The sequence below is a fragment of the Phoca vitulina genome, unplaced genomic scaffold (genome assembly GCF_004348235.1).
Source record: "Phoca vitulina isolate PV1807 unplaced genomic scaffold, GSC_HSeal_1.0 scaffold61, whole genome shotgun sequence".
Classification (NCBI taxonomy): Eukaryota; Metazoa; Chordata; class Mammalia; order Carnivora; family Phocidae; genus Phoca; species Phoca vitulina.
In genome coordinates this window covers 7,887,704-7,909,841 of record NW_022589764.1, presented here as the reverse complement: position 1 = coordinate 7,909,841, position 22,138 = coordinate 7,887,704, and the positions used below count along the sequence as shown (strand labels likewise).

The window sequence follows — 22,138 nt, the reverse complement described above, 5'->3', positions numbered from 1 at the left end:
GCCACTGAATAGAATTTTTTTTTCCCACCTGCCTTAGGGTGACCACCCATTCTGGTTTTAGCACTAAAAGTTCTGTGTGTCGGGAAACTCCTCACTCCCAGGTGAACTACATTTTATAGATAAAACTAAGTAAACATAGATCTGTTTCTGGGCTTTCTCGTCTGTACCATTGCTGTCTGTCCAGCAACGATACCATGGCATTTTAATTACCATGACTTCAGAGTATATATATATATATATATATATATATATATGCTTGATAAGGCAAGTTCTTCTTCATTAACTCACATTTTTAGATCTTTCTCAGCTATTTTTCACATGTGTGTTCTTCCAAGTGAACTTAGGAATTATCGGGTCAAAGTTTCCCCTATATTCTGCTGGGATTTTGGCTGGGCTAGGCTTACATTATAGATTGTTTTGGGTGACTCATTTATAGGATCAGGGACTATTCCATGTTACCGTCATGTATGTACTTTAGTCCTTGAGTCTAAGATTGGCCTAGAGGGCGTTATGTGTAGATATGGGCATACATGTGTCCATGCATGTAGATTTTGTCCCCCAAATGACAGAATTTGAATTTAAGCTGGAATTTGAAGTTAAGAGGTACTGTGTACCTGAGTTTGTTCTTTAACAAGCCTGTGGAAACCTGCAGTGTGCATGGCCTGAGGAAGTACAGAGATGCTGTAGTGTCAATGCATGTTTCGGGACTATTTTGGGGAATGTCGTTACTAGAGATTGTGTCCACAAGAAGGTGACTGCCAGGTTCCGTCAGTCAGTGTCCCGGGCATTAGCTGTCCTCTGTAAAAGTAAGAGATCTGTTGTAAAATTGTAAGTGGCTGTGGGGCAGGTCAGGGCCTTCGGTGCTTCCTCTGGGCACCTGTGTTTTAGTGAACACTGAGCACCTTGATCCCTACCTGGGAACAAATCTCTGCAATTATCCCATCAGTTTTGGGGTTTAGGGACAGGGTAACTTGTGAGGGCATTCAGCCTCTACAGGGTCCATCTCAGTGATAATATTACTGGTGTGGGGTATCTTTCTAGTCTGTGGGCTGCTCTGGAGAAGAAGCACAGTGCATCTTTCAGCATGTAGTGGTGCTATCAAGCCACAGCCGTCCATGAGCCCCTTGTAATAGGAAACTTCCTTGGACTGAATTCACATGTTGGAAGCATGTGGCTCAGCCAGTAATGGTGCTCATGAGTGTCTGGACAAATGAAATAATTATCTCCTCCATTCTTTTGGGAATATTCATAATGCTGTGACTGGCCATCTGGTAAACCCAATGTCATAGCAAAATGCGTTTTGGGCACCGCTACAAGCAAAATGCTGTGTGGGTGCTCTGGGGAGTACGGAGTACAAAGGGTTTTTAGTTTAGGACTTTTCTGGGGAGATAAGGCGGAAGAAAGAAAATGTAGAGCCTGGGCCAGACCCGCCATGAGAGCCCCTATCTCCGCTCTCCACTCTCTACTGCTGAGCCCAGATCCCATTGCTTCCACTGCCTGAATACTCCCTGAGTCACGTCTCCTCTCTCATTTCCACTGCTTTAGTTTAAGCTGTCATTTCTTTAAAAAAACTTTTTAAATTGTGATAAAACGTATGTATCGTGAAATTTACCCTTGTGACCATTTTCATGGATACAGACTCTCACTTCTTCTCTCTTGACACAGGAATACGTTTTTAAAAATAAATGAACTATGATGCAAACAAAAACAAGACGTATGTAATGTGAAAGTACAGTTTAAAGAATAAAGCGAATAGGGGCACCTGGGTGGCTCAGTGGATTAAGTGTCTGCCTTTGGCTCAGGTCATGATCTCAGGGTTCTGGGATCGAGCCCTGCACTGACTCCCTGCTCAGTGGGGAGTCTACTTCTCCTTCTGACCCTCCCCCTTCTTGTACTTCCTCTCTCTCTCAAATAAATAAAGTCTTAAAAAAAAAAAAGATTAAAGCAAACACCTGGGTAAGCACTCAGCTGAAGAAATAAAACATTAACCATCTGTTTGGATATCCTCTGTGCCTCTTCCCTGATGCCAGCCCCTCACTTGCCCTAGAGCACAGGAATAGACTTTTCACTGGTCTCCCTTCCCCCAGCATCTCTTCTACGCTGGGCTCAGACAGATGAGGCTAAAAGAGAAATCCTGTGTGTCCTGCACCTGCTGAAAGTTGCCCGATGACTCTGCATGGTTTGTGGGATAAAATGCAGAGTCCTGGGTGGTGGGGGAAGGACTTCCCCAGTTTGGATGCACAGGATCTTCGCGGTGCCCCGTGATACCACGACCCACCTTCCACAAGCTGTAGCCACACCCTCTGCCCTCTCCTGAGTGCTCCCCTTCTCTCTGCGGCCAGGCAGCACTGTCCTCCCTCTGGTGTCCCCCCCTTCTCCGGTGCCCTCAGCCTGCTGAGCCTGTGAGGCTAGGGCTCAGGTTCAGCTTCTCTCTATGGTGCTCGGCCTGGACAATTCCCTGCAGAGGTGGTCACTGGGGGAATGTGGTTTGAGAGGGAGGAGGAAGGAGAGGCTTCTGTGCGCTGGGGAGGGCGAGACAAGCTGATAGGGGAGGGAACTTGAGTGGGCCTTTGGGGAACAGTGAGGATTTAGACTTGGAAGGTAGTGTACCTCCTCATCAGACCTCATCATGTCTTCTGAATGTAAGCTTCTCTCTCTCTCTCTCTCGCTTTTTTTTTTTTGAGAGCAAATAACTTGATCTGATGACTCTTTGTCTTGTTACCTTGGCTACCCAAACTGGTGAGCGTTTTTAAGAAGTCCTTAATGAGCTGGTGAGATTCTGGGAGAGAGGCAGTCATCCTGGTGAATGGCAGGTGCCTCGCCTCTGCCCCTTTCCCTCCAGCCCCGCGTGTCCTCTCTTCTCTTTGACATGGGCGTGCATGATTCACAACACGTGAGGCAGCTGCAGTGGGGATGTCGCATTGTTGGAACAGATGTGCATTACCATTGCCCTGAGACAACATGGTGGTGAAACAGTCCAGAGGGTCCCGCGGCTGGCAGCCCGTGGCCCGGCACGATTCTTGGGGTGGCCATGCTTGGCGGGGTTCTGACTGTCCTCTCCAACGTTCCTCCCCACAGTGGCTGCCTGCAGGTGACCATGGCCGTGTGAGCGTCCGCCATGGCCAACCGGAAGCGTCAGAGCACGGCGAGCAGCATGCTGGACCACAGGGCGAGGCCGGGCCCCATGCCCCATGGCCAGGAGCCCGAGAGCGAGGACACAGAGCTGCCCCTGGAGGAGTACGTGCCCAAGGGCCTGGAGTTGGCCACCCTGCGGCCCGAGAGCCCCACGCCCCCAGACCAGGGGTGCCACGACCACAGCCCTGATGGGGACTCCAGCTCTGACTACGTGAACAACACCTCCGAGGAGGAGGATTACGATGAGGGCCTCCCCGAGGAGGAGGAGGGCATCACCTACTACATCCGCTATTGCCCCGAGGACGACAGCTACCTGGAGGGCATGGACTGCAACGGGGAGGGGTACCTGGCCCACGGCACACGCCACCTGGAGACGGACGAGTGCCAGGAGGCGGTGGAGGAGTGGACAGACTCAGCAGGCCCCCACCCACACAGCCACGGGGACGAAGGCAGCCCGGACTACCGGGACGGCCACCTCCCCATCCCAGAGGATGAGGCCTCCGTCCTGGAGGCCCAGGACCAGGAAGAAGGTGTCCACTACTGCCCCAGTGAAGAGGGCTACCAGGACTACTACCCCACGGAGGCCAACGGGAACACGGGCAACGCCTCCCCCTATCGCCCGAGGCGTGGGGACGGGGACCTGGAGGACCAGGAGGAGGACATCGACCAGATCGTGGCCGAGATCAAGATGAGCCTGAGCATGACCAGCATCACTAGCGCTGGTGAGACCAGCCCTGAACATGCCCTGGTGCGGGGGCCCGAGCCGGGGCCCGGGGACTCCACGGAGGCCTGCCTGCCCGGTGAGGCCAGCCACGGCCCTAGCAGACACGAGGGAAGGCCCAAGTCACTGAACCTCCCTCCTGAGGCCAAGCACTCCGGAGACCCCCAGAGAGGCTTCAAGACCAAGTGCAGGACTCCAGAGGAGAGGCCGAAGTGGCCCCAAGAGCAGGTAGGACTCTGGCTGTCCCCGGGGAAGGGGGGATGGAGGGGCCCAGAGAGCAAAGGCATGCTCTGGTGTCACCCGTGCAGATACCAAAGCCCATAGCTCAAGTGTGCGTTTAGCTCTTCCTCTGTTCAGTTACGTAGCAGGTGTGTGGATGTTCTGGTGCCATCCAGAAGACAGCCCCCTCCCACCTCAGAGAGATTTGGTCTCTAGCCCGCTTGCCCTGGATCTGCTCATGGTTGGGGGTGGTTCTTGAGACTACCATCCCCCACTAGCTGGTTTCTTCAGGCCGACAGGACATTGGCAAGGATGTGGGGTTGCTGGGTCGTGTATAATGCTGCAGCCAGTCGTTGGATGCCCCAGTGACAAGGGACAGTGACCTGAGCACATTTCACAGGGGCCACTGTATCCCGGTGACACTCTTCTGAAAGCTCAGGGGCTGGGCATTATGGGCAATTAGCTGTAAGTAATTATTTTGAAAATAATTATTTGAAGGTTTGACAAAGTGTTGGAGAAGAAATGCATGCTAATGAGGACAGTGGATTTAAGCATAACTATATTTCCTTTTAATTATATCAAAGTGAGCATGTATTCTAATAGCTACATTTGAAAAGCTGCTTTTCAAAAAAAAAAAAAAAAAGCCCCTCTGTGAATATGTAAAGAAGATGTGATTATTACACTTGCGTAAAGGAACTTCTATTTGGCCAATTCTCTGGGCAAATGAGAATGAAACACTTTTATATTTTTAAAGCCTTAATTATTATTTTTTCCCCAGAAGAGTCCTTGAGTTTAACAAATATATACATATGCTAAGAACGTGTCTTTGGGACATAAGTCATATTCACTCGCTGCTAGATTTCTGGCACTTGCTTGTTGATACCTTTTGTTCCATTTTAAAGATTATTAAATGTAAGTTGGCTTCATTTTGAGGGTGTTCCTGGCATTCGGGGCAGCTGTGCATATACACCAGGGGCTTTGGGATGTAGAGAAACCGCTGTTGCCTAGTGGATGTGGGGAGCTCCCCCCAAGGGCAGGAGGCTGTGGACCTAAGGTCTGGGCTCTAGGCCAAAGCGCTGCTGGCCCTCTTCACTTTGGCCGAGTTGGACTCATGGCCCAAGAGTGCCACAGGGGACTGATGGGGGCTGCACGGGGTGGGCGACATACTGTACCTGTTTATAGCAAATGACTTCCCTCACGAGGTTCTTGTCAAGAGAACATAATCGTTAGAGCATGAAGGGGAGGGGCCACCGAGGGGAAGGGCGGGTATCTCCTCGAAGCAAACGCTCTTATCCAAGACACTGGAAAAGCTCATTTATTTTTATTTTATTTTATTTTTTTAAAGGTTTTATTTATTTATTAGAGAGAGACAGCGAGAGAGGGAACATAAGCAGGGGGAGTGGGAGAGGGAGAAGCAGGCTTCCCGCTGAACAGGGAGCCCGATGCGGGGCTCCATCCCAGGACCCTGAGATCATGACCTGAGCTGAAGGCAGTCGCTTAACCAACTGAGCCACCCAGGCGCCCCTGGAAAAGCTCATTTAAACTGGTTAATTATTGCATAGCTTTTTTGGTTTACTCATCATTCATTTGCAAACTACTTCCCTCAAGGGGAAAGCCTGGTGATTCCCAGCTCAGGGCCGACAAGGGTTCTGGATGAACATGGGACCCGAGGACTCTGCCATGTCTGAGTGGATGTGACCTGGATCTTTACATCTCATAGACCCAAGTGACCCATTCTCCAGATGAGGAACCTTTTGAAATTTGAACCAAAAGAGCCACTATGATAGGATCATGTTGAAAGGAAGATTGTGTGAAGGAGGTGCGGTGGGAAATGGGGTAACTCCTTGCTTCAGATCACAGCCTGCCTTCCTCAAAGGAATCCCTTACTCCCCCCACCCCACCCCACTGCCCCTGTGGGGGACAGCCAGACTATGTGGGAGCCAACAAAAGAGCGGCCTCAAATAGGCTTCCAGGGTGGATGAGTCCCTTGCTGACCTTTACCTGGGCCATCCGTGGTTAGTGTGGCATAGCCGGGGGTTAAGGCTACAGTAAAATAAAACAAAAAAAACTAAAGGAGAAAGGCCAGTACTAGCTACCTAGAGCCTCCTTTCTGAAGCACGGTCTGTGGGCCAGCAGCCTTGGCCTGACTGGATGGCCCCGCCGCAAGACCACTGAATCGACAGTCAGTAAGATGCCCCATTCACATTTGAGAGGGGATACCGCGGGAGGCTTCTGCTGGGGGAAGAATTGCATGGCATCCCTCTCCTCTCTGACACTCCTTTTAAAGCTGGAAGAGTTATGTCGTGGCCACTTGGAAGAGTATCGCGTACATTCTATTTCGTCCTTGCATGAACGACGATCTCACAATGGAATCAGAAATGGGAATATGGGGAAAGTGTCCGCCATGGCTCCCACGGCCCTCACAGATGAGCTCTTTTGGTGTCGCCGTGTTCCCCTTCAGACTCCAGCACTGACCATAAATAATGTATGTGGCTGTCATGGTGGTCCAGACGTAATTTTGCCATCCACCTTTTAGAACCTGACACGTTGCAAATGTTTCTCCGTGTCACCGTGTAATTTTCGTGATCATTTTTACTGGCCTTTGCATGTTCCATTCAGGCCACGTGCCATCTCATTCATTCGTCTGCACAGACCCTGCCACGGAGCATGCAGGTTGCACGTGGCATTGTCTTTTACGCCTCAGGCCGGCATGGACATCTCTGTCCAAGTTTTCCTTCTTCTGGTTTATCACTCGAGGATAAATTCCTGTAGTGGGCATGAACGTTGACCGTCTCCCCACGTTTATCTTGCCTACTTGTTTCTCCTTTTCTATGAGTGGCTGATGTGTGCCCTTTATCTTGTGGGGCCTGGATGCTTTTCTATTTCCTAGGAGCACTTGTATGCTCTAGATGTTACTTGTGGCTACAGATATTTCCTTCGCCACGTTTCCTTTTGAAAAGACTCCAGTTTGCAGGTGGACCTCTCACCTGCATGAAGCTGGGGAGACCAAGAGGTCTGCACTGGGTGAGGGGAGGGCAGGATGCGAGAGAACCCAAAGGAGATAGGCTCAAGTTGCAGGAAGACGGGATGGGATGGGGGGGAACAGAGATCTGTGCATGAGTGTTTTTTAGAGAAGAACGAACTGTTTTCAAAGCAGTGCATGTTTATTGAGGGAAATTTGGAAAACAGAAGCAAAAAATATATATATATATATTTTGCCACGTGGCAGTGCCGAATTCTATCGCGGGGAGTTTTCAAATCAAAGAGGTGAGCTACCTGACAGGATTTCCCAAAGCATCCTGTTAGATGTGTTCTGTAAACAAAGCCTGGCTGATCCTTGTTATTCATGGATTCCATTATCTGTGGCTCGGCCCACTCGCTAACATTTATGTGTAAGCTTAAAATCAATACTCGTGGCAATTTTGCAAGCATTTGTGGGCATGCACAGAGAGGCAGAAACGTGAGTCACTCAACGTGCATGATCCCAGTGGAGTTCGAACAAGGAGACACACTGCCTTCTTGTCTCAGCTCTCATCTCTCATACTGCAAGCAGGCGTCCTTTGCATGATCCTTTTAGTGCCATGTTTTTTGCATTTTTGTGCTCTTTGTGGGGTGATAAAATGACCCCCAAGTGCAGTGCTGGAGTGCTGTCTAATGTTTCTAAGCACGAGAAGGCTGTGATGTGCCGTATGGAGAAAATACACTGTTAGATATTTCGTGTAGGTGTGAGTTATAGAGCTGTTGGCCATGAGTCAACAATATGGTACAGTCAGAGGAAGAGGAAATTCACCAATCTGTACACAAGGTTGCTCTGGAAAGTGCTAAAGTAATATGTGTAGTGTATGAGGAAGCATTGGAAAAGTGGCTAACTGTGGATTCACGAGATGACCTGCTAATAAAAAGAGCGCAGTGAAGGCACTGTGATGAGGCTGAGAGCCCAAGAAATTTACGGTCTTATTATCCAAGGTCAGGGAAATGTGAGACTCTTTCTCAACTGGTTTTATTATAAAGAAATACTGGCTGTAATTACTTGTGAGGAATGCACATTAAATAAGGTGTCTAAATAGAAAGCACACATAAAACAATGTGATGTATTGATTGTTCAACAAAAATGATGGCCAGAGGCTTTGCAGGAACCTTATCCTGTATTTCTCCTGGGAGGTGGTTCAGTATTCATACACGTGGAGTTCACAGCCGGTTTATGGACTAGAAGTCCCACGAGCAAGGAGAACTGGCTGCATCTGATAGACAGATGAGTTTGAGAAACTTTACAGCAAAGGTTTCCCATCTCCTTGGTTGTGCATATGCCCTGGGGCGAAGTCCCATACTCTACAACAAAGACACTTCCAGCCCTGCTTGGCCGGTGTTGCCCCTAAAATCTGGATTATCAGGCCCTTTACTCTCCATGCAGGGCCTATCAGGACAATAGACCACAGTTGCACATCTTCAGGGACAGAGGGCCGGATCACACAACTTCCTGAGGTCTCTCCCTTCACGACTCTATCCCAGGATGATTCAACATCAACCCAAAATGCTGAGGAAAGAAAAGGTGTCGCTTTTGTCACTGTTGGGATCCTGGGCTTCTGAGGAGTTAATGTTTCTTTTTCTACCATTTGTGGGAAGTCCCTGGGTGATGGCAGAGGTGACGCTGGTGTTGGTGGTCATGGCCGGAACGGTGCTCAGGCCCTCATGTGTACAATCTCAGTGAATGCTAGAACATTCGGAAGTGATAGGCACTAGGGTTACTCCCATTTTACAGATGAGGCCGTTGAGACTTACGTGGGGTAAGTACCACCCCCATGGTCAGACAGCTCAAGCAGTAAACAGTTTGTGTTGCACCAAAATTCATGCCTCTCACCACCGCCCTCTGCAGTTCTTGAAGGACTTCTAGAAGAGCTAACGCGGACTTCCGTGGCAGGGAGTGTTTGAGTCCGCCCTCTGGTGAGTGAGGCGCTGTGTGTGAATCGGGCGGTATTCCTCCCGAGAGTGGCCATCCCTACTACTCTGTCCTCATTGACTTGGTAACCACAAGGCCTTGACGTGCTCCATGGTTCGTGGTACGTATGTCCTGACACCTGTGAGGTGACCAGTGTCCACAAGACCTCCGCGCTGTAGAATCGTCCCAACATCCTGGCTTCATGAGATCTCAGGCTGTGGATCAAAGTAGTCAAGTAGAGATGATCCACGGGCCACTTTCCATAATTTTATTGAGCTTTGTTGATGGGAAATATTTTATTTTTTACATACAGTGATGAAGAATATGTGAGTTGCATCCAGCCTAGTTCGTACTGAATATCCAGATTGCCGTTTCGGCTTCCACGTCTGCTGTGAGTGGAGGGAGGACCTCTGCGGGACTCTGGTCCCACAGCTCAGGGGTGGCAAGTCATTGGTACACCTCCTGTGAAGAGGGGCTTGCTGATCAGTGCTCCCCTGGGGTTGCTCCTCCATGTTCCTGTAAGAGCATGTTTGTTTGGCCCCCGAGATAGTGCTGCAGATCTGCGGGGTGGCCTGCGAGGGTGGGTTCTCGTACTCTCTGGGTGATGCACTGTGCATCTGGGTTTGACAAGGATGGGGTTTGATTTGGACTGATTCTTTTGGGCTCCCCATCTTTTTCATGTGTTACCATGTGACATCTCACTCGAGAAGAGGTACTCTGAAAATATCTGCTCTGTGCCCAAGAGTCCTCCTTCGTAGACATATTCCTTTGGGCTCTGGAGGTTTCTGGGGCTGCAGGCATTCCCGGTCCTGTTCCATGGCCTCTGTGGGCTGGGCGCATGTCAGGACTTCCATGGCCATCTAGTTCAAGGTGTTGGATTTCTGGTGGCCGCTATGCCCAGAACAGCTCTGCACGCTGGGACGGCACACCCAACCCCTGTTTGGATTATTGGGGGTTTTCGAAGTTTCTGTTTATCATCGGTCCAGCCAGTGCTTTCTAAAAAGAGCCCTCTGAGGGAGATGAACCATGAGGGACTATGGACTCTGAAAAACAAACTGAGGATTCTAGAGGGGAGGGGGGTGGGAGGATGGGTTAGCCTGGTGATGGGTATTAAAGCGGGCACGTTCTGCATGGAGCACTGGGTGTTATACACAAACAGTGAATCGTGGAACACTACATCAAAAACTAATGATGTAATGTATGGTGATTAACATAACATAATAAAAAATAAAAATTAAAAAAAAAAGAGCCCTCTGACAATAGAAAAAAAAAAGGAAAATCAACATATCATAGCCAACTTAATACAACAGTTAAATCGAGGCATGATACCGAGCCCAGAGACCACGTCAGACGTCCAGATGTTTATCATTGCTCCTTGTGGCGATGGCTTTGCTGTGATCTGGCATTCAGTGGAGGCTTGCTTTGTGAAGAACCTTTCGAGACTGTGATAGGAATGCTGGCACTGCATACAGAGGGAGGATGCTCAGTGCGTGGGTGACCCCGGCCCGCCTGGCTCTGTGGGCACCTGCTCGGGGCCGGCGCCTCTCACGCAGGTCCTGTTTAGCGGCATAGGAGGTGGGTATGGGCACCTGCTTTACAGTAGAGGGTACCACGCCCTGAGGGGCTGAGAGGAGTATCCTGGGATTGTTGGTTCCCGGGTAACCTCGGTCGGTGTGCCACGGGGCAGCAGGTGCTCAAAGGGATCTGCTGCTTGCACCATGCCCGGGAGGGAGCATTCTGTCCCAACCTGGCCCTAGCTAGGACAGAGCTGGAGAAAGCCTGTGGGCAGGAGCTGAGGGCAGGAGTTCTGGGGAGACACAAGGGCATGGCCCAGTCAGGGGAAGGTCCTCACCCACCCCATGCTTCTATGGAGTGTAGGTGGCCTCTTTCTTCCCACAGCCCTGCCCCCAATTCTGCAGGCACCCCCACTCCTCTGCCCACCTGTGACATCGGGTCCTGCCTTTCTTGTGCACATGGGGAGGTGGCACAGGAGAGTTCCCAGGGACTCCTGTGCCCCTCTCCAGCCTTCTCTGCTCCCAGTGCCTTGATGGGTAGCCGTAGCACCTGCTGTAACAGATTCCTGGGGCCACCCTGAGAATCAAAATCCAGGCTGGTACGGCCTTGGCATTCTCAGCCCCTCACTTGATCTGCTCAGGCTTCCAAACTTGATTTCTCTGGGCCTGTTTGTCGAGTCAGCACAATGACCTTATTTGATTTTTATGAAGCCTCTTGAAGACATATGACCAGGGCTGGCTGTTGTTGTCATAGAGAAGCTTATTTAGCAGGAATCTGGGATTGCTTCAGCGCTTTTAAAATCTAGTTAAAGCCAGGGTCTCTAAAACACGGTTTTATTGTCCAAGAAAATCATGGAGAGCCCTTCCACTAACAATAATCTAGACAGAAATGTCCCCACCTCTAGTCCTTGAAGAGAGAGTAAGGTGCAGTGCTTAAGAGAACAGGTGCCAGAGCCAGGAAGCCTGGACCCCGTCCTGCAGACCCAGCTCCCAGTTCTGGAACATTCTGGACACGTTGTATGCACCAACAACCACCTATCCCCTGGGGCTTTGGGGAGCGGAGTTGGCATGGATCAGAGTCTGTGGTGGATGTAAGAGGCATGGAACACTCGCCCTGATGGTGATAGTGATGATTTCAAATCTGAGGAGCCTCTTTCAGGATGTGGGGGAGGCTGCAAACAGTTTGGTCCAGGGCCAAGCTGTGCAGGGCTGGGGACACCACTGAGCAGGTTGGCATCGCTGCCTTCTGGAATGCCATCAAGGGAGGGCTGAAGCCATGAGGCAGGGTGGGAGGAGGACCAGGATGGCCAGGGACACACTGGAGACAGGGGATTGTGCGTGCAGCCCAAGTGAGACCTGACAGGGCAGGGGTGCCCTGGTTTTTCCACACTGTGTTCCTAATAGGAAATTAACCAAGAACCCCACTTTCTGGGCAGGTGAGCTGGGCTCTGGGCCACTGGTCTCTCACGAATTCCAAATGGCCATCCGAGGCACTCTCCTTAACCTGGAGTTTGTGCACATAACGCCCACCGTCCTTCAAAGCCGACTGTCCCCAGCCAGGAGGCTCAGATTCCCTAGGCTGCTGGCGTCTGCCTTCCTTCCCCAGCAGCCCATACATCTTGGCACCTGCGACGTGCCAGGCACTGGGGGTGCAAAGATTAAAAATGACATAAGCCCCCATTGCAAACCTGATTCTAGAGGGAGATAGACACACAGAGACTCCCCAGTCCAGGTGGGGCTGGGTGCCCAGGAGAGGGACTGGCTGCAGCAGGGGTGATAAGCCGAGAGGCTCTGGGACTTTGGGGGGAGGGGAGGCTTTGGGAAGTCAGGGGAGGCTGAACGTGTTGGTGCATGGGGGCTGGGATTGTGATGGGGGCTGAGAGCCCTGAAAGAGAGCAAGGGGGAGGGAGGAACATGGGATGATGATGGTGACAAGAGAGGGAGGAGGGCCATTGGTTGGGAGGGGGAAGCCAGGAGGGAGCTTAGGAGCAGGGGCATCTGGAAGGCCAAATACAGCAGGGCAGTTAGGGGAGACCTTGCTGGGAAGCCCCCGTGCAGCTCTGATGGATTGTAAGGGGAGAGGTTGACATGTGGGAACCGAAGGAGGTAAATGGGCAGTGTCTATAAGGACAAGGAGGGAGGGGCCCGAGGAGGTGCCAGCAGGAATGGAGCTTGGATACATGCAGGATGCCCAGCACGGGTGGAGCTTGAGTTGAATTGCATTGTCCTGAGTCGCACCCATTTGCCAGCGGTGTGTGTCTCGGGCAGATCTGGGGGAACAGGAGGGGTGGGTATGGGACTGAGGTGGGGAGTTGGCCCACATGTGGCTCCCGTCCTCGGGGCCCCTGCAGCACCTCCCACGGTCCCTTACATGTTCCAGGGGCTTGAGACGCATCCAGCTGACGAAACTGCTTCGTCACGTGACATTGCCTAGGACGTGCAAGGCTCCGTGGAGGAATTTTTAGAAACATCTTCTGTTCAGGAAGAAAGGCCACATTACTGAACACAAGACTCAGAGATGTATAATGTCACGCATGGGGCCCTCTCCTGAGATATGACAGCGTGGCAGTGGCCGCCATGGGATTGTCAACCCAAAGCCTTCAGATTGCAACCAAGGCTAATCAGTTACTTAAAAGGTCATGGGACAATCATAACAGGAGGCAAACAAAGAATACCTCCCAATCCTATATGGATAACACCACGGGCAATTCAGGAACACTAAGCACATCTCAGAAACTTCGAGAAAGGAAGTGTGGGACACAATGGCGCCCCCAGGGCTGCTGGTGGATTCCAGAACGTGCCAGGTCCAGGTCTGTTTGCTGATTCCATGGTCACACCAGAGAAGCTGGTCTCTGTCCACCTGAGACCAAGCCAAGGCCCAAACTGTTGGAGATGAAGGATGTTTGGAACTGGGCTTACAGAATCTCATTGTTTGGCTCCTCTGGTTTCTTTTTTTTTTTTTTTCTTTTTTTTTTTTAAAGATTTTATTTATTTATTTAAGAGAGAGAGAATGAGAGACAGAGAGCATAAGAGGGAGGAGGGCAGAGGGAGAAGCAGACTCCCCGCTGAGCAGGGAGCCCGATGCGGGACTCGATCCCGGGACTCCAGGATCATGACCTGAGCCGAAGGCAGTTGCCTAACCAACTGAGCCACCCAGGCGCCCCGCTCCTCTGGTTTCAATGAGGAACACGTGGCCCAGACTTGCGTCTGGTTCCTGTCTCCATTTAAGAGCCATTGACTGAGATGGCCGTATGCTGTCTTTGGTGCCGATGCACTGCTGGATCTGCCCCCATGGCTGGCCGCCTTATCCTGCTGTGAGAGCAATCAGGCCACAGAGGTCAGCGAGCCTGAACTAGACTCCGGATGTGGGGTTGCTGCTCAGGAGAGAAGCTTGGGCACGTGGTAAGGTTGGAGGGATGTTGCTGTTTGGGGAGATTGCGCATTCACGCTCCTTGGTCAGCCTTCCTCTTCCTTGGTCCAGACACTTGCAAGTGGCCTCTGATTTGAGACCTGTTTGCCCTCTCTGATTTCTGATGCAGCCCTACCCCTTCCCCAACACTCCCCACTCAGCCTTTGAGTCTCTGGCTTCCCCTCAGATCAGCCCTTGGTGCCAGCAGGGAGATATCTGTTCCTAACTTTCCTTCCCAGAGCCTCTGGGTCTGCTGGCTTTGACCATTTTGCACACTGACATAGACTCACCTGTCTCAGTGTCTTTGTCAGACAGGCTTAGACTTGGACCATGCCACACCCACGCCAGTTGTCTGGGGGTGCTTTTCGGGTCTTTTGATCACTCCTGCTGCTGCTTCCTTCTTTTTTTTTTTTTTTTTAAGATTTATTTATCTTAGAGGAAGAGAGAGCCAGGGGGAAGGGCAGAGGGAGAGGGAGAGAGAGAATCCCAAGCATACTCCACACTGAATGCAGAGCCCAAGGCAGGACTCGATCTCACAACCTTGAGATCATGACCTGACCCGAAACCAAGAGTCATATGCTCAACCAACTGAGCCACCCAGGCGCCCCTGCTTCCTTTTTTCCTAGGTATCGAAAATAGAAGCTCTTCTCTGCTGCTTCATTCATTCATTCATTGGGACCTAAGTATATAAAGATAGCACACTAGTCCCTTCAAGAAATATGAATGCTAAGGAGGGCACGTGTGGTGATGAGCGCAACTACTGAATCGTTGAACACCGCATCAGAAAGTCATGATGTACTATGTGCTGGCTAACTGAACATAATAAAAAAATAAAAATGGTTCAATGTGAAGATTAAAAAAAAAGAAATATGAATGTTAATCTTCAATAGAAGAGGGGAGATCTAGCCACTCGCCAGGCCTCAAAACCTGCTCCAGAAACAAGACCAATGGCAGGTCGGGGTTCTTTTTGCTGAATTGAATTGCAAATTATGAGAGACGTTGTGGAGTGAAATTGCTGCCCAGGGTTTTTCTTGCCTAATATCTCATTAATATTTAATCTCCAGGCCTCTTTTAAATGCCAAGAAGAATGAAACATAATGAATGAACCCAAAGAATTCCAAGTCACCTAAACTATGGGCAGTTTGGCCCATATTTAGAGATCATGGCGTGGTGATTTTTTTGGTATTTGTAGGAGGATTGTTTTCTCTTCTGTGCCACAGTTATAGTGATAAAGTACAAAAGAAAAGACTTTTGGGGCACCTGGTCAGTTAACTCAGTCAAACGTCTGCTTTTGGCTCAGGTCATGATCCAGGGGTCCTGGGATCGAGCCCCACATCGGGCTCTTTGCTCAGTGGGGAGTCTGCTTCTCCCTCTCCTTCTGCCCCCTCCCCCCATCCCCCCACTCTCTCGCTCACACTCTCTCTCTCTCTCTCTCTCAAATAAATAAATAAAATCTTCAAAAAAATAAAAAGAGGGCTCGCTTCGGCAGCACATATACAAAAAAATAAAAAGAAAAGGCTTTTACATGCTGTGGATTATTACTCAGCCTGAAAAAGGAAGGAAATCCTGACGCCTGCTACATCATGGATGCACCTTGAGGACACTACACTTCGTGAAATAAGCCAGTCCCAAAAAGACAAATCCTGTATGATTCCACTTAATATGGGTTCCTAGAGTAATTAAATTCATAGAGACAGAGAGTGGAATGCTGGCTGCCAGGGGCTGGGGAAGCGGGAATGGGGAATTAGTGTTTAATGGGTGCAGAGTTTCTGTTAGGGAAGATGAAAAGTTCTGTGGATGGATGGTGATAACGGTTGCACAACAGTGTGAATGCATTTCATGCCACTTAAACGTCCACTTAAAAAGGGTTGAAATAATAAATTTTATTTTATGTATATTTATGACAATAAGAAAAAAGAAAAGAGAAAAGGCTCTTGGCCCATTTATTGGCCTGAGCCAATTTGAATCATCTAAAATCAAGTTGAGCCAATCTGAACCCGTGTAACCAGTATCAGACAAACACACACACACATTCTGGGCCAGTCAAAACCAGTTTGGTGTAGTCACAGTAGAGATGAGCGGACCGCACTCATTTGGCCCTGTGGTCACTGGTGTGTGTGGTTACAAGGCAGTGAGTCTGCTCATCTTTAAGTAAGATAGTTGAGGTCCTACTTCGTTGGTAGCATTCAAATAAAAATGTACTGTCAAATATATCATTAAAATAACAGCTAGTTCTGGGGTGCCTAGGTGGCTCAGTTGGTTGAGCGGTTGGCTCTTGATTTCAGCTCTTGGGGTCTTGGGATGGAGCCCCATGTTGGGCTCCCCGCTCAGTGGGGAGTCTGCTTGTCCCTCTGCCCCTCCCCCTGCTTGTGCTCTCTCTCTCTCAAATAAATATATAAAAATCGTTAAAAAAAATAATAGCTAGTTCTACTCTCTGTCCTTCTCCTCAGTGTTAGGAAAACCAAATATTCTACATTATATAATCATAGAAGTTGAACAAGTGGATTTAGTAGAAGCTAACTGGGTCATTGGTATCTTCTTTACGTATTAGCTGGTTAAATGTATTTTTCAAATTATGAATCATAGGACTTTGTTTTAGTGTTTGCAGGCTTAGGCAGTTCCATTGAGTTGTTCATTACTTAGGACTAATAATATTGACTGAAACAGAGAAGTCCTCATGTTAGGAGCTGGTCATAGCAGTTCCATGTTGGGAACAGTGGCCTGTTTAGACGAGTACAAGTCCAGTATAGAAAATGCCTCTGGAAATGGAATTCTAACACTGACTTAGTATTGGTCAGTTGATTTCCTTTTGACTTATGTGCATTTGTTTCCTTCATTTTTCAGATGTCAAGCTAGCTTTCGAAGAATGTGAGTGCAGGGCTCTAGGCTGGGTGTGGGAGAGGCCTCAGGTCTCCCAGGAGAATGCAAGAGCCTGCCATAAGGCCAAGAGACTGTTCTGCTCTGGAGGGTTGCTGTCATTTAAACTCTGCTCACACGGGGCTCCTCACCTTTAAGTCAGCAGGGTGGGAAAGGATGCCGGTGTTCACAGCCAACTCGTAGAACCTGTGGGAGAAGGAGCCATGTTGGCCCCCCAGCCACAGTTTTAGAAAGGGGCGGTGTAGGTTTTCTCTTTGAGAATTGAATGAAAACAAATGGAAGACTCCCTAGTTCCACAGCATGCTTTGCTTTAAGAGGTGGAACCCCCTTCTTTTCCACAATTGAATCCAAGTGTGACATCCTGGTGTGTGAGGCAGGTGACCGGGAGGGAAGAGTCTCCGTGCCATCTGGACAGCCCACCTACTTCCTTCGGCCTTTGTGTCCAAGGGGAGTGTTAGTCCTGCACAAGCTGGTGGGTGACCTTCAGCTAAACTAAAGTGAGTGTCACAGGCAGCGGTAGTATGTCTTAGATCCTTAAAGAGCTCTGGTTATTCTTTCTTTCCACATTATTTAAAAATAATTTTTAAAGATTTATTTATTAGAGAGAGAGAGCAGGGGTAGGGGCAGAGGGAGAGCGAGAGAAATCCTTAAGTGGACTCCATGTTGAGTGCAGAGCCCAACACTGGGCTCGATCCCAGGACCCTGAGATCAAGACCTGAGCTGAAGTCAAGAGTTGGATGCTTAACTGACTGAGCCACCCGGGTGCCCCATCCACATTATTGTTAAATTGTAGTGATACACACATAAAATAAAATTTACTGTGTTGACCGTTTTAATGTGTATGGTTTGGCGGCATTTGGTGCATTGTTGTGCAACCACCACTATTTGGTTCCAGAACATTTTCATCACCCTAAAGGAAGAACCCATACTTATTAATAAACAGTCACTCCCCATTCTCCAGCCTGTGCCAAAGACAAATCTGCTTTCTCTAGATACAGATTTGCCTGTTTCTGGACATTTCCATCTAAATGGAATCATGCATTATGTGACCTTTTATGTCTGGCTTCTTTCACTTAGCATGTTGTTTTCAGGATTCACCCATGTTCTAGCATGTATCAGGACCTCATTCCTTTTCCTGGCTGAGTGATACTCCATCGAAGGGATACACCATCCTTTGTTTAGCCATTCATTTGTTAACAGACACTCAGGTTGTTTCTTCCTTTTGACTGTTATGAATAATGCTGCCACGAACGTTTGGGTACAAGATTTTGTGTAGACAGCTGTTTTCAGCTCTTTTTGGAGTGGCATTCCTGGATCACATAGGCATTCAGTGTGGAACTTCCTGAGGACTCACATACTGTTTTCCATGATGGCTCAACATTTTACATTTCCTCCAGAAATGCACTAGGGTCCTGGTTGCACTCAAAAAGATTTAACTGCCCTCAGCCTTTAATGGTTCAGCCTTGGGGCTCCCCTCTTCAGCCCCTCAGGCCGGATCACACAGGAACTGCCGTTGTTCATATGTGTATTTGATCGTTCTCTGGCTTGCCCCACCAAGGGTCTGAAGGTAGCAGGACTGCTGAACTGTACCATGCTGGATGGGAAGCTGTCCCAGGTCAAGATCTTTGTTGTATGTGTCTTTGGGCCTCAAATGTAAGGTGCCCAGTGCCATGCAGGACACCCAGTAGATGCTTGCTTGGGACTGGTCATGTGGATGCAGCCTTTGTGTGTGTGTGTGTGTGTGTGTTTGTGTGTGTGTGTGTGTATGTGTGTTAAAGATTTTATTTATTTATTTGACAGAGAGAGACACAGCGAGAGAGGGAACACAAGCAGGGGGAGTGGGAGAGGGAGAAGTAGGCTCCCCACCGAGTAGGGAGCCCGATGCGGGGCTCGATCCCAGGACCCTGGCATCATGCCCTGAGCCGAAGGCAGGCGCTTAACAACTGAGCCACCCAGGTGCTCCTTTTGTGTGTTTTTTAATACATTTTTAAAAAATTTATTTGAGAGAGAGATTGAGAGAACGAGTGGGAGGACGGGCAGAGGGAGAAGCAGACTCCCTGCAGAGCAGGGAGCCCGACGTGGGACTCGATCCAGGACCCTAGGATCATGACCTGAGCCAAAGGCAGACACTCAACTGACTGAGCCACCCGGGCACCCTGGACGCAGCCTTTGGACAGTGCTTCATAAAGGGTTGAAATGCAAAGGCCAGTTTAGGAAAATTCGCTTCTGCTCTGAAATGCTGGGCCAAGCACCCCAGGCACCAGTGAAGGACAAAGTCAAGGACATGCCAGGCAGTCCTGGTGATCAGTGGTAGGGGAGGTTTTAGCAAACCAGGTGCAGAGAACAAAGCCAGGCCCCGAGTGTGCCCCGGGGGGCTCAGTGGACGTGGCAGCATGTCAGGCCCCAGGTAGGGCTGCCAGATTTAGTAAATAACAAGAGGACACTCAGTTAAGCTTGAACTTTGGACAGATGATGCAAAATTGTTTAGTATAGATATGTTCCATGAAATATCTGGATGGTGGGTGGAGGGAATGTGGGGATAGACTCTCCTTCCCCCTCCTGTTTGCAGGCCCGCCTGGAGATGTTAAAAGATAGACTGACTGGCTGGTTTCCCTAATGGACCTTGTCATGATTCTTTGAAGCCACAGATTGGCTTCAAAAAGATATGATCACCCCCATGGGGATGACTATTATAAGAATAAATACTTCATCCCCAAGCTCTCATTCTCCTCCAGACAAATGTCATGGGAGTGATCAGAATTCTAAGAGGGACAGAAGAAAAAGAACAATATTGTCATTTTTTTTTTTTTTTTAGATTTTATTTATTTATTTGACAGAGACAGACACAGCGAGAGAGGGAACACAAGCAGGGGGAGTGGGAGAGGGAGAAGCAGGCTTCCCACCGAGCAGGGAGCCCGATGCAGGGCTCGATCCCAGGACCCTGGGATCATGACCTGAGCCGAAGGCAGACGCTTAACGACTGAGCCACCCAGGCGCCCCCAATATTGTCATTTTTCTGAGCCACCTGCCTGTCAGGAGACAGGTTGAAGGGCTTGTGAAACATGTTCAGGGTGCAAGGGCAGACCTTCAGTCAGACCACGGGGGCTGATCCTCTCAGCGTGGCCACCTGTGAGCACCCGGCAGGCAGTGGGTCCCAGCTGACCCCTGCTGTGTGGGACAGAGGAAGGCATCTCTGCTGGATGACCGAAGTCTGTGGAAACAGGGGGCAGGAAGTGATTCCCAGAGAAGGCTGTCACCTACCTGAGTCATCTGTAAGCCTGGGATGTCTCTGACAAGGAGTCACGAATGAGGGGAGACAGCACAGTTCAGTGGGAAGGTTGTGGCTTGCCTGGCTTTGAGCTGACACTCTCCCTCCATGTGTCGCTAACATGCTTGTCATTCAGGAGAATGCTCCAGAATGTTTGGTTTTTATTACAGATGGCGTGAGTGCGGGCATGCTAGTTTGCTTTGGTTTCACGTCAAGCCATGTGGGTTATGTTGCTGTATTTTCCATTTAATCAAGCACACAAAATCCGAATTGACACTGAAAAAAAAAAAAAAATCCTAGCTTTAGTTTCACCAACTGGAGCCAAGATCCTTATTAGAGCAATTTATTCAAATGAATATATTTTTATTGCAGGCAAATCATCCCTAGGCCTGAGCAGCTCTCTCTGGTCCTGGCATGTCGTGACCCATCTGTGCCACACATTTGTGTTCTGTTCTCAGGGCGCTGGAGAGGGGGTCCTGCCACATTTCATCCCGCCAGGTTTCACTTCACACGTCTCACTCAGCGTTTTCTCTCAGGGGATGGTTGGTGCGGCTTCCAGCCCGTGGCGCCGAGAACACCCCTCGGCACTCACCTGCTTCCCTGTTGGCTGGGAAGGACTCAGGTATCCCTGGCTGGTCTCTCTTTCTGAGGGGCAGCTGGCTACTGTACTTTGGGGAGTGCACAGAAGGATGAAATAGCATCTTCATCTCAGATACTGGGAGCCCCAAGTCCACGTGGGCCTCTACGATGTTAATTTCAGATGCTGCACCCCATGCTGCCAAGCGCACCCCCGCCTTGCCCTTGAGATGAAAATTAGAGTGCCAGATGGGCTCTCCCAAGCCCACCTCTCTGAAAACAACCCCGGCTGTTGATTATGAGACATGGTTGTCATGGTGATGAGTGGAGAAAATGCTGACACGGAGGAAAGGGTCTAGCCTGTAGAAGCTTTGGGGAGAAATTGTCATTATAAGTGGATCTGAGGCCCTGTATTGCCCATGGGGCCCCGTGCCCCGCATTCCAAGGACGGGCATGGGGGCACAGAATCCAGCCTATGCCCCCTGGCCAAGCCCTCACCCCATGGGGGCTGCATCCCCCAGAGGGGCACCTCTTCCATTTGCCAAAGGCACCCAGTGTATGACGAGCAGCAGTCCCGACATTGCCTTTTCCCACAGTGCATCTGGCACCCTGATGAGAGTCTGTTGCCCTACATTCATGGCAGAAAATTTAGATTCCACCCCAAGCTGTAACATTTGTAGAAGCGGTGTTATCTTAGTCCGTTTGGGCTGCTATAACAAAAATACCATAGACGGGGTGGCTTATAAACAACAGACATTTATTTCTCACAGTTGTGGAGGCAGGAAGTCCAAGATCAAGGCCCCAGCAGATCTGGTGTCTGGTGAGGGGCCACTTCCTGGTTCATAGCCAGAGCCTTCTGGCTGTGTCCTCACATGGTGGAGGGGGTGAGGGAGCTCTCTGGGGTCTCTTTTGTAAGGACAGTAATCCTATTCATGAGGGTTGTATCATTACGAGCTCATCTAATCCTAATTATATCCCAAATGTCCCATCTCCTTGGAGGTTAGGCTTCGATATATGAAATTGGTGCGAACATATCCAGTCTATAATAGGTGTCGTTGACCCGTTTTCATCTGTCGGTTGGTTGGTTTGTTTCTTTAGGGTTTTTGGAGATGACTGTTGTCCGTCTAGCTTCTAGTAAGGCAGTGCAGGCCTTCAGGAAATGAAGTCTGTGAACTCAGCCTAGGAAAAGTCACCAGACTAGAGCTCTTTCAAACAAGAGGGAAAACACATGTGCTCTAAGCAGACCTCGAAATAACCAAGAATACAAGACAACAGAAGGTTTTCTGGGAGGACGTCGCAAATTTGGGTTTTACTTAAGGTGGATAGGAACAGCATTTGAGGTGAGAGTTCCCATTGTACTCTTTGGGAGATTTTGCCTGGTCTACCTTGGCCACAAAGGGAGGTGCAGAACCAGTGAAGCAGAGGGAAGACTTAACTAGGAGGCTGGGAAAAAAACCTGGCTCCAGGAGGACCCTGGCAGGAG

The 22,138-nt window shown here is 49.7% G+C and overlaps 1 protein-coding gene across 6 annotated transcripts in view; it reads left to right on the top strand.

Annotated features, from left to right (window-relative positions):
- APBA2 (amyloid beta precursor protein binding family A member 2) overlaps positions 1–22,138 on the top strand; it is a 246,272-nt gene that overhangs the window by 178,130 nt on the left and 46,004 nt on the right. For all 6 annotated transcript variants that reach the window (XM_032391287.1, XM_032391286.1, XM_032391284.1 and 3 more), the window contains one exon: positions 3,079–4,084. In XM_032391287.1, the coding sequence (XP_032247178.1) occupies positions 3,119–4,084 (966 nt within the window). In that variant the 5' untranslated portion in view covers positions 3,079–3,118. The remainder of the gene's footprint in view (positions 1–3,078; positions 4,085–22,138) is intronic.